Source organism: Lupinus angustifolius, unplaced genomic scaffold (genome assembly GCF_001865875.1).
Source record: "Lupinus angustifolius cultivar Tanjil unplaced genomic scaffold, LupAngTanjil_v1.0 Scaffold_150_45, whole genome shotgun sequence".
In the NCBI taxonomy this organism is placed as follows: domain Eukaryota; kingdom Viridiplantae; phylum Streptophyta; class Magnoliopsida; order Fabales; family Fabaceae; genus Lupinus; species Lupinus angustifolius.
This window is the reverse complement of record NW_017725930.1, coordinates 27458-40381: the sequence shown is the minus strand read 5'-3', so window position 1 is coordinate 40381 and position 12924 is coordinate 27458. Positions and strand designations below refer to the sequence as shown.

At 34.4% G+C, this 12924-nt stretch overlaps 1 protein-coding gene across 5 annotated transcripts; it reads left to right on the top strand.

Moving 5' to 3' along the window:
* Nucleotides 1-508: 508 nt before the first annotated feature.
* On the top strand, nt 509-10647 carry LOC109340241 (RNA polymerase II C-terminal domain phosphatase-like 1). 5 transcript variants are annotated; one of them, XM_019577874.1, is made up of 18 exons: nt 509-777; nt 942-1213; nt 1921-2391; nt 2764-2974; nt 3226-3383; nt 3489-3559; nt 3770-3875; nt 4742-4825; nt 4927-5520; nt 5608-5674; nt 6117-6247; nt 6334-6387; nt 6799-6895; nt 8076-8314; nt 8433-8522; nt 8954-9019; nt 9145-9218; nt 9970-10647. In XM_019577874.1, the coding sequence occupies exons 2-18, from the start codon at nt 965-967 to the stop codon at nt 10073-10075; spliced, it is 2868 nt and encodes a 955-aa protein (XP_019433419.1). In that variant the 5' UTR covers nt 509-777; nt 942-964; the 3' UTR covers nt 10076-10647. The 5 variants fall into 5 exon arrangements, 4 of the variants coding, with proteins under 4 accessions (XP_019433419.1, XP_019433418.1, XP_019433421.1 ...); XM_019577873.1 differs by having other exon boundaries at nt 939-1213; XM_019577876.1 differs by having other exon boundaries at nt 509-1213; nt 4927-5462; nt 5652-5674.
* Nucleotides 10648-12924: the final 2277 nt, after the last annotated feature.

Sequence of the window (12924 nt, the reverse complement as noted above, 5' to 3'; positions counted from 1 at the left end):
TTACTCCACATTAGATGTTTTTTCTTCAGGCTCTTCACAACTTAATCACATTCATTCACATATGTATGCACCATAATGAACAGATTTATATATAATCACAATATCATTCACCATTTATTTAGATGATTTCTTTGAAAAGTTAATAATAATTACATTTGAATGGTAAACGATATAATAAGAGTGTATAAAATTCATATAATGTCACTACATATATTTTTTTCTCATGTAAAAATTGTATGTTTATAGAAAAAAATTGTTTTCTTTCAATTTTAGATAACTTTAGTTTAAACATTTACTTTTCCCATTTATTAAGATAAAAAGTTTATCAATCATATCAATTGATATGCATGTTGGGTATCTCATGTGATTCATCATAATTAGTCTAATTTTAATAACATAAAATTAAATAGTATCTTTTTGCCAAATTTAGTAATTCTAAATTAACCCCATCATAATCAAAATTTTTTACTACTTGTATTATTTATTAAGCTAGGTTATGCATTTTGAAAGTACTTTTTTGTGAGCCATCGTTGTTTGGATCTAGGGTTTCTCTCTCTTACGTCTTGTTCTTCAATTTGAAAATTCATCTTCAACAATCTTCGCAGCTATCAACAAAAACCCCAACTTTTCGCCACCCAGAGATAAAAGAACCATTCACCAAAGACCCCAATGAAAGAGAGATTCACAATCACGCGCATCCTGCATTAGTTTGTTGTTACTGTTCTTGGAAATTTTTTATTCCCAATTTCCATCGCCATCACCACATTTCAATCACAAGTATATCTAAAACAAAAAATGGCTTAAATATTTCATTTTTTAATTCTATTTACATATATTTTTATTATTCCATTGCCTAATGCCAAAAACCAGATAAATCTTAAAGCATCATTACATGAAATCTCGATGAAAGATTAAAGACTTGTGTTTGTGATTTGAAGGAGGAAAAGTTAAAGGAAAAGAGAGAATGTATGAATCAGTGGTGTATGAAGGGGATGTGGTTTTGGGTGGTGCAGTGATACACCCATCAGAGAAGATAATTCGTTTGAAGGAAATCAGAATAAGTCATTTTTCACAACCTAGTGAGAGGTGTTCACCACTTGCAGTGCTTCACGCATTGGCCTCACCCAATGTTTGCTTCAAAATGGAGTCAAAAACACCACAACAACAAGATGGGCTTTTTCATTTGCATTCCTTGTGTATCAGAGAGAATAAGGTATATATTATGCATATAAAATGAACCATGCCACTAAAGTTTAAAACCCTTTTACAATTTGATTATGATTCTGGACTGAGTCTGAGAGGTCTCCACTGGAATCTTGACAGAATTTTGTTAATTGGTCGCTGAGTTAACAATGTTGTTGTATGCTTCTTGCTGACCAACACCCTTTGTTCATTCGGCATTACTTTTGAACGAAACACGGTGTAATGATGTTCAATGAGTCTCTTTTATGAAAGACTCTTGTCTCTTGTTGATCTTTATTGCAATTGTTGCCAGTAAGACTGTTTGAAAGCATGTGATGATATCTGTTTTGGATAGGGTTTTTTGCTGAAGAAATAATCTTGATTTAGTAAAATATTATTTTGTTTAAATTTGAACAAAATAGCAAACCTGACAGTCATGTATCATTACTGAAAAGATGTGTTGGGTTGATTATGATGTCATGGTAGGAGGACAGATTAGCCATGGGGGCTATTCTTGATAGTTCATAGTGTTTAGCTCTGCAAATCTTATAGTTTTTGCACTGTATGCTTCTTTAATATTTTCCCAATATCCACAGGCTTACAGCATATTGTTTTGGTTTTTTCATTGGTTGTTTATGTTTAGCACTTGAGTGATATTTGGTTATTGGTTAACCTTTTTTACCCCTTCTCGATTTTCTTGCTGAATTTTAACTATGTTCTCAATATTGGTCTCTGCAGACTGCTGTAATGCTATTTGGTTCGGAAGAAATACATCTAGTTGCAATGTATTCACGGAATAATGATAGACCATGTTTCTGGGGATTTGTTGTTGCCTCAGAACTTTACAATTCATGCCTTGTGATGTTAAACCTTAGATGTTTGGCTATAGTGTTTGATCTAGATGAAACACTCATAGTAGCAAACACAATGCGCTCGTTTGAGGATAAAATTGAGGCACTCCAGAGAAAAATAAACTCTGAGGTGGATCCACAAAGAATTGCTGGTATGCAGGCAGAGGTCAAGCGCTACCTAGATGACAAGATTATATTGAAGCAATATGCTGAAAATGATCAGGTTGTTGATAATGGGAAAGTGATAAAAGTTCAACCTGAGATTGTTCCAGCATTATCTGATAGCCATCAGTCTATAGTTCGACCACTGATACGGTTACTGGAAAAGAACATTATTCTGACACGCATAAATCCACAGGTATATTATTTTGTTTCGTTGTATCTACTGCCACTTTCGAGATTGTGCATTCTCTCTTAGATTGATTATTCTGCATTGGTCCTGTTTTCAAATGATATTTCTACTTTATCATTGACTTATTTCCTTATTGTGTTAAGTAAAAGCTCAACTCCTTTTTGTTCTCATTGTTGCAACTTGTCATAACCTGTTGCTCAGATGATAGAGTAATGCAGTTGTACATTATTCTATGCTTGAATGTTTGATTTGATGATGTATACATGAACATATATGCTGCGTGCCTGTGTTTTATCTATTTTGTCAACATATATTAGTAGATAGAGTGATACACTAATCAGAATGATTATTCTAATAAACATTTGTGTTTATAAAAAGATTCGTGATACAAGTGTTCTTGTGAGGTTGAGACCTGCTTGGGAAGATCTTCGGGGTTACCTGACTGCAAGAGGACGCAAGCGTTTTGAGGTCTATGTTTGCACAATGGCTGAAAGGGACTATGCACTAGAAATGTGGAGACTTCTTGATCCCGATTCAAATTTGATAAACTCTAAAGAACTATTAGATCGCATTGTGTGTGTTAAGTCTGGTAAGTGGCACGTTTGTGTTTCTATTCTTTTAATTTTGTTCAATGGGAAGCTATTTGGTGCAAATGTGCAATGCATGAAGCACCTAAACATCCGAAATTGTGAGAATGAAGACAGCCTATATTTTAAACCTCACCCATCTGAGATTGATGTGGAGATGTGACTTATGAGATATCATTATATTATACTGTGTGCCTGTGTTTCTTCTTCTGCTGTTTCATTTACTTGTGCTGCTTTTGTGTTTAAATAATAGGTTTGAAGAAATCATTGTTCAATGTCTTCCAAAAAGGTTTTTGCCATCCAAAGATGGCATTGGTAATTGATGATCGCTTGAAAGTGTGGGATGAGAAAGATCAACCTCGGGTGCATGTTGTCCCTGCATTTGCTCCATATTATGCTCCCCAAGCTGAAGTAAATTTGCTTTCTTACATAGTTGGAAACTCGATACCTTAAGTTGCACATATAGTATTTCATCTGTATTTAGTGATATGAACTTATTACCTATTTTTCTTGTAGGCAAGCAATACTGTCCCGGTCTTGTGTGTTGCAAGAAATGTTGCTTGCAATGTTAGAGGTGGCTTCTTTAAGTAAGTTGAACCTTTTGAAAGTTATTTTAAACAATTAGTTGCACACCTTTAAGATGGAGAAAAACTACACAGATTCATTTTTCTTCTTTGCTAACTGGGGAAACACTTTAATAGTTAGGTGCTTGATTCTTTATCACTTTACTTTTCTCCAATCAGTATAAACATGGATAGGATTAACGGGTCTGATTACGACCACTGATTTGGTGACAGGGAATTTGACGATGGTCTTTTACAAAAGATTCCTCAAATCGCCTATGAAGATGATATCAAAGTTGCACTTTCTCCTCCTGATGTGAGCAACTATCTAGTTTCAGAGGTTAGTGTATGTCTATGTCTCTACAATACACATCTTGTTGTCTCTAATCTGCTGGGCATTTAGAGTCTATTCATTTGTAAGAAAAACACTTTTTTATTGAAAAGATCACTTCTCAGATATGGCAACTCCTATATTTTGAAGAAAAAACCAGGATGCGAAAAAAAAACAAGTTTTCTGCCTTTAATCAGAAGATTAATGAGTAGCTTCCTTAAAAAAATCAGATTTAAGAGAGGTGCAATAGTAGAGAGAAACTAAGAAGTCTTTTCTTTGTAATCGTATCCAAGCACAATAAATTCTAATTTTCATTAAAGTCTATAAAAAGGTTAATTTTTTTATTATTGAAAATCATTTTTGTTAACAAAGGCACAGTTTTTATTAAAAGTCACTTCTCAGCATGGCAGCTGTTTGGATAAGATTTTGAAAAAAAAAATGGAATCTAAAAAATCAGTTTTCTTTCTGCTTTTAATCTGAAGCTTAAATGAGTGGCTTCTTAAAAATATAAACAGTTTTAGAAGAAATGCATTAGAGGAAGAAAACATGTTTGTTGTGATTATATCCAAATACAAAATAATGTGATTTTCATAAAAATCACTTTAAAATCAACTTTGTGTGCTGCTTTTGTTGCACCAAATCATTTCATATGTCATATATATGTGTTTATATATAGGGGTGAGCCTCGGCACAACGGTAAGGTTACTTGCCTTGTGACTTGGAGGTCTCGGGTCTAACCCTAGAAACAATCTTTTCGCTTGCGAGGGTGAGGATGCATACATCTACCCTTCCCAAACCTCTCTAAGAGGGAGCCTCATGTACTGGGCTGCCCTTTTTTGCATATGTTTAACTGTTTGTGTTTTACTTCTGCTCAGGATGATGTATCTGCTTCCGATGGAAATAGAGATCCAATTTTATTTGATGGCATGGCAGATGCTGAGGTGGAAAGAAGATTAAAGGTATCAAACTGAACTCTTAATGAATATATGAGGCTTGGGATTTGCGTGTTATTAAACATGAAGTTTGTCTTATCTTTTTTTATTACTGTTCTTGCTGTTAGGAGGCGATTATGTCAGCTGCTTCAAGTATCCCTGTGGCAACTGCTAATCTAGATCCCAGCCTTACTACCTCTCTTCAATGCACAGCAATGCCTTCTTGTTCTGGTTCAGTTCCACCCCCAACAGCACCATCATCTCTGTTGCAATTTGCCAGTGTACCATTCCTTCAACCTGCCACTGTAAATAAGCCAATGGGTCAAGTTGCCCCTTCAGAACCAACCTTGCATAGTTCTCCTGCTAGAGAAGAGGGTGAAGTACCCGAATCAGAATTAGACCCAGATACAAGGCGTAGGCTTCTCATATTGCAGCATGGGCAAGATATAAGGGATAACACATCTAGTGAGCCTCCATTTCCCATTAGACAGCCTTTGCAAGCTTCAGCTCCTCGTGTGCTATCACATGGGGCATGGTTCCCTGTTGAAGAGATTGATTCCCAGCAACTTAATCAGGAAGTACCTAAAGGATTCCCTTTAGATTCTGAGCCACTGTGTATTGAGAAGCATCGGCCTCGTCGTCCATCCTTTTTCTCCAAACTTGACACCTCTATTTCATCTGATAAAATTATCCATGAGAGCCACCAAAGACTGCCGAAGGAGGTAATGGCCGTGTTTCAGTCTACCTGTAATGTTGATGGACTTTTGGCTTATGTAGTGAATTAATTGTACTAAGATAATTTTTCACAGATGTATCATAGAGATGATTGCTCAAGATTAAGCCATAATACACTCTCTACTTATCATTCATTCTCTGGTAAGCTATGGTACTATGCATGTTTAGTTGTTTCTCTTCTGCTTTTTCATGTCCTGATTGGTGGTGTTTGGCCACCATTGTTTGGTTTTGAAATGTAATTTAGTTCGAGTGCGCTTTTGTTTTGGTTTCTATGTTGAATTAAGATGACTGATTTTTCTTTTTTATTTCCTTTTTGCTTTAGCATTTAGTAATTATTTAGTTTTGGACTACTGTTTTCTTCTGAAAATATACATTTTGATTCTCACAATTATATCCTCCTCTATTTAATAAATATATCTTTCTAGATCATTCCCTTTGTCTTCCTTCACTTCCTCCTTTCAAAAACTTTTTTTCTTGTTGTCTACCTTTTGTTTTATTTTCATCTAACTGGTTCCCCCTTCCCCCAGTTCTATTTGCTTTTATGCTATCATTGCAATGATATCGAGTCATGGTTGTTTTGAAGGTGATGACATCCCCTTGATTAGGTCATCTTCCTGCCACAGAGATCATGACTCGGAGTCTCGTCATTGTCTATTGCATGCAGATAATACAGTTAGAATAGTACAGGAAATTGCACTGAAGTGTGGAACTAGGGTAAGCTGAAGTACTAGAAAATAGTTAGACAGCATCGTTGTTATTGCAGTGTACTGTTTAAACATTTGTTGCTTTAATGTGAACAGGTGGAATTTACATCATGTTTGGTTGGTAGCACAGAATTACTGTTTTCGGTGGAGGTATGTTTCATTCTGGACAGCATGACTTTCTGATCTGTTGATTATGTTTGTATGAAAGTTCTACATTTTTTTTCTATAGGAAGCTAGTTATCAATGAAATTGTTTTATTTTGATTCATAGGAAAAAATATATTTTCTTGAATTGATATTTATTTCCCCTTTGCTTAATTAACCAAAAGTAGTTAATGGTAGTAAACTGTACTAATTATTTCACTTCCATATACTGACCCACGGTTGGATATCCTAATTAGTAAATTTAATTTTTTTTATTTTTTCATGTAAACAAACCTATAAATTGAATATGATCTTTAGAGTGGTGTCATTTATTGAAATATGTTTGCCATTTATGTATCAGAATTAGGAATTTACTGATATGGCTCGGTCAACTCATAATTATCATTTTCATTTCCAGGCATGGTTCTCCGGGAAAAAAATTGGTCAAGGACTTGGCAGAACTAGAAAGGAAGCCCAACATAAGGCTGCCGAAGAATCCATCACACACTTGGCTGGTAAGATATTCTAAAGTTATTAAATTGTCACTTGCTGTAATTTAGTATGCGGGATAGGCTAACGTGTACGAATCTAGACAAAATTATGATGTAGATTCATTAATTGGGTATAATGATCTCAACCATTCATCATATTCAATTGTCTAAATTTGTGCACTTAAGCAACTGTACTTCAGAGGAGCCCACCCCTTCGCATTATATTGCGCACTGTCTAGACTTTAGTTTTCATTTTTTACTTGTATTTGTGTTTGGTTCCTTTCTAGTTCTGCCAAATCCTTCACCAAAATTTTCTCTCCAGAAAACCATGCTTGTAAATAAAAATGAGTTATGAGATGAATGATGCATTTCAATAAACTCCGGATAAATAAAATGTCAAACGTATTTCAATAAAAGACCATATCACTCTAAAAGAAGCAAGATTGAATCAGCTTTCTACCTCCAACCTAAAGATCGTATTAAATTTATAGGTTTGTTTTCAAGATAATATATTTGGTAACAATAAATTCCAAATTTATTAATTAGGACACCCAACCCTGTTGTATATGGGTTTAAAGAAATCAAAACATCAAAAGCTAAGCCTGGCTTATGATACTAATCTGTTATCTTAATATTGAGGCTTGCTTAATTGGTGTGAAAATTTCACCACAGGCCTTGTTAGTGATTAAGACCATTCTTGGCCTCCATGTGACAATTCAAGGTTTTAGGAGAGTTGGTCTTCTGATATGGATCAAAGCCTTGTTCATGCTTTGTTCATGCTTCAATCTTAAAAGGCTCCTGTGTGAGGGGATGCCCTAAATATCTAAAACGGTAGAGTCATTCCTGTGCCTCTACCTGATAGCTTAAGCTTTTATAAGAGTTTGTATAAATATATCTTTGTTTTAGCTTTGAGAAGGAAGTCCTATGATCAGGGGAGATTGTTATGTACATGTATAATAAATTGAAGTATGATACTATGATTTTCTAATTTCAATTGGTGACTAATATATTATCCTCTGACTATAGTGCTGGAAGATTAAGGCTAATAATATGATTAAACAGTATCCATTTCAATGGTGGCATGCTTAGCTTGCTAATGCTTGTTTGGGATTTTGTTCTTACTTTTTATTATTTTTTCTTTTCTCTTTAGTTTGAACTTGATTTAATAATAGAGATATTTTGACCATTTTCAATGTTTTTATAGATATATATTTGTCTCATGCCAAGGCTGATTCTGGTTCCACATATGGCGATGTGAATGGGTTTCCTAGAGCAAATGGCAACAATGGTCATGTCAGCAATGTTAATTCTCCTGGTAATCAATCATGGCTTAAAGAAGATTCAGTATCATCTTCAACTTCATTGGATCCATCAAGGGTTTTAGATCGTAGGTTTGAAGTCTCTAAGAGGTCAATGGGTTCAGTCTCTGCACTGAAAGAATTGGTAAGATTTTTAATAAATGTATGTGTTAAACTCTAGTAGTCTAATATAAAAATATGTGTTAAACTCTGTTTAAGCTGTGTGATTGATATGCTCTGGCTTCTGCATTCAATTTCTTCAGTGCATGATGGAGGGTCTTGGTATCAGTTTTCAGTCACTGCCTGCTCCAGTCTCAACGAATTCAGCTCAGAAAGATGAAGTGTATGCACAGGTTTGTGATTGAATACCTCAGTTGTCTGAACAAATTGAGTTAACCGTGTTAGTTAGGTTTAATTGCTGAATCGTTCTGCCTCTTTCTTTCTAAACTAACTAATTTTTATTTTTGTGTTCTTTTGATTTCTTAGGTAGTTTAGTTTTGCCAGAATTAAATAAGTTAAATTATTGTTGGTTTTCCCTTCTATTAACGTGTGGAAATTCTCTTCTTCTATTTGGAATCTGGGGTCAGGTGTACAGGGTGGTAGTTTTGTTTCTCGTCATATTCGTCCAGTGTCTAGGGATTATAAACTAGAATGAAACCTTCTTTGCCATTGTAGTATTTTGTCATCTGTTTTTTTCTTGCACTGTGATGCTACTGTTTAGTTCTGCCTTTTCTATGGATAAAAAGTTTCTGGCTTTTGTTTAAACATTTTTTCTATAATTTAGGTCGAAATAGATGGCCAGGTCTTTGGCAAAGGGACTGGATTAACATGGGATGAAGCTAAGATGCAGGTATCTTATTTTCTGTACTTATGAAATATAGAAACATAACTTATGGATTTGTGCATCTTTTTCTTTGAATTTGATTAATGTTCTCGCATATGGTGTTGGAGTACTAAGATGCATTCTTTCTCTAGGCTTCCGAGAAGGCACTTGGAAGTCTAAGGACGATGCTTGGTCAAAACATTCAGAAACGGCAGGGTTCCCCCAGGTTTGTTACTTTGATCAGCAGGCTGTGTATATATTATTTTCTTTATATGCTTGTTTCATGATGGATGAACTGTAATCTTTAGTTGTAAAATGCTCTCCCATATTGTGCTTCTTTGATCTAACTGTGATGGTTCTGCACCCATCTAATCTAGTAGTTCCATTTTCTTACCTTGGTGGAGTCAGCTACATAGATCAAACGATGCTATATAGTTTCACCCTTGGTTTTCCTTGGCCCTCTTAACAATTAGGTTATTCCCTCCTCTCCTTTCTGGGACTTCTATACGTCCTCCCTCATCCATGTATGTTCAAACCACCTATGGTGAGATTCTACCATCGTTTACCGCCTAGCATTAAATCTCGTACAAACAGTGTATTATAGCCGCTCAGTAAAAAAAAAAAATCCTTCATGCTTGAGTGGTACCCTGTCTATCACAAATAACACTTGAAATACCAAAAATGCATAAGCAAGATAGTAGTGGTCACAAAATACCTATAATGCATAAGCTATACTCTGATGAAGCCTCTATTGGTTTCCTTCAAATTGAGGTTTATATAGTGCAGTACAAGCTATCCTGCCATTAGACAATATGAGAAAATTGATTAGACATAGTGGATGGAATACACAGATAGAATTGGCTTCTAAGTTCTAACATTGAATCTTTGGTTTTTTTTGTTTTTGATTTCATTTATTTTCTTGTCCTGTTTAGATGTTTCTTTTTGTATTTGTTTATTATTATTGTTATATGAATCAGGTCTTCACCTGTATTGCCAACTAAACGTTCGAGGCAAGAACATCCCTGGAATCATCAGCGGATTCCTTCTTCTGGTAGAGATCCCGGGAATTCTCCAGTTCCTTAAAAAAAGTAACAAGCTTATCATCTGACTTATGGTATGGTTGTTGTTGGGGCTACTACAACTTAAAGTGATTTCTTGGCCTGTCTTTGTTATTGCCGAGACAACCATATTGACCACCAACTTGTTGCAACCTCAGTGAAGTGGAGTGAGATTCTGCTCACAGATTTTGTAAATACTCACATCTTGGTCCTCCAGGCAATGCAGTACTGGTTATGTGTGTATCCTGGAAATGTCGAGGCCGATTCACATGACACGATGACGAGGCAAGTCCAATGCTTACTTGAATTTCTGTGACCTGTATACTTACTGCAGCATACTCAGTAGGCTATTGGAACTAAGCATTGATTCAACATTTTTTCTAGCTGAACTGCTGATGCAATCATTCAGTACAGACCTTGATGCATGGAGAGTTGGTTTTCACCAACCTATAGGTTGCTAATAGTTTTTTTGTTCCATTAATTCTATCACACACACCCTTTGACAGAGTCTGAGGTTGGTGAATTTGCAGTGTAATATCACTCACCAATGTATAACAGTTTTCCCCTTGTGATTACCAGCAATTATAACAGTTTTCCCCTTGTGATTGCCAGCAATTATTTTTTTGTTATAGTAGGTGTTTAGGTGAGTGTATAAGATGGTGATCTTGACGCAACGGTAAGGTTGTTACTTAGTGATCCTTCCTGAAAACAACTGTCGCTTCTAAGGATAAGATTACATACATTCGCTATTCTCTTACCTACTAAGTAGAAACCTGACATTTTTTAGGAGTTTCAAAGAGAAATGATTATGGGGTGAGCCACTGTGCTTTTGGATTTGATAATAAAATGTGAGTTAACATGTTTTTTGGGTACCGTAAACATTTTCGTCGTACCAAAAATATAATTAAGCATAAAATATGAGTTATGGTCAGAAATTACAATTCTAGTTTTTGTAAATAACACTTGGGAAGGAGGGATAACCGAAATTGTTAAACTTTCTAATAGGATGCGGAATATTTATTAATTTCATGAAGGGAAAATATGAGAATCCATATATAATCTCTTTATATGAGATAAGAAGAGAAAAGGGTTTTTGTCGTGGTAGTGTAAAGAAATTTTACATTATTACCATTTACGTGTTATTCTTGTGCCAAATTTATCCTAAATTACCGTGACACTTTGACTATATCAAATTGTTGAAAATATGCTCATAAGTGATTAAAACATGTTAATATGTTGAAATGATATATCTTCCTATTAAATTATCATATCAACAAGAAATGACATGTCACTTGTAAACCAATTATTAAACATAAAGTATCATTTTATGACATAATCATTTTTTTATGGGTAGGAGGATTTAGTAGGATTTCCTTGCCAAATATCACTCTTGAAGTGTTTGTACAGACTAAAATCGAAGGAATGGCAAAAAAACTAAGTTTCTGGGCAAAGACCATGCACGCTTAGCATAGAAGTCAAGCCTAGTGGACAATATCTGATACCTACACTAAATGTAAATGCCACATTGAGCGGTAGTGAGAATTTGCGCCTAACGATTTAATTACGAAATTCAACAATTACTTATTATCCAAGATACACTAAGTGACCCAATCACACTGAGCATATGAAGGAGGTGCGCCCATCACAAGGTTGTACTAGGTTGAGTTTGGCTATGCGAAGTGATTTGCTCATCGCAAGGCGGTGCACTAAGCGTGAAAACCAGAATCCAAACACTATTAAAGGGGTTTAACTTTGATTTGTTAGAAGGACTTTAGGCAATACACTCATAATAAGAAATGTTCACAATTTTAGGCTAATTTAGCTCTCTTGGAGGTGTAGAAGCAAGATGTGAGTGCTATAAGAGTCGATCCATACTTATTGGAGTGGTAAATTATCATCCATGAGTTATATTTTCTCTTACTTGTACTTGCGTTTAGTTACCATGAGCCGTTAATTTCCTTGTTGGTGGAATTGAGTAATATGAGCTTGATGTATGCATACTAATTCAATTTTATACTAATTTGTTATATTTTGATTCATATGAGTTGTTTATGTGCTTAATGTTTACTTTAAGATTGATCACCTTTTTGTATAAATTGTGAATGAAAATATTTGAGAAATCTATGTTGTAATTCCCACTTTATTCAATTCATCAATTTGGAATAATTGTTAGAGATAGATTTATATCAATTTGTCACTTCATGCATGTTGTTGTTTTTGTTGCTAGATAGAGTTAATACAATAACTAAATATCTCAAACTTGTTAACATAAACTACTAGACATAGATGTATGCTTAACAGTTCATATATTTTCATCTTGTTAATTTAGTTACTAGATATAAAGCTATTCTGATAATCTACTAATATGACCAAGACACTAGCAATTAGTATATTTGAGGTATTGCATTTAACTCAATTTCTTATGCATAGATTACTAGACATAGAAGTATAATTTTGTGAGTTACAATTCTTTATATTGTGTGTAAAATTACTAGCATAAAGATCAACTACATAAGCTACTAAATTGACTAAGACATTAGCTTTGAGTACATTTGAGGTCATTTGTATGAAAGAATCGTTACTAAATAAAGTAGTGTTATTGAATTGTGTGTATTAATAGTGATTAGTAAATTCTACCAAATTATTTTAACTAACTAGTCATTTTAATGTAATCAAACAACTTGAAAACTTATTTAAAAACAACTTCAAATAACAAGTGTTGGTTGAAAGACTAATATTCACTGAGTCCTTGTGGATTTTATAACCTTTTCTATATTTGTTTGTGACATTCATTTGATATTTTATAAACCAATTTGTCGATTGACCCTTAGCAATAATAACCATTGAGTTTTAAGTTAAGATTAACAAATAAAT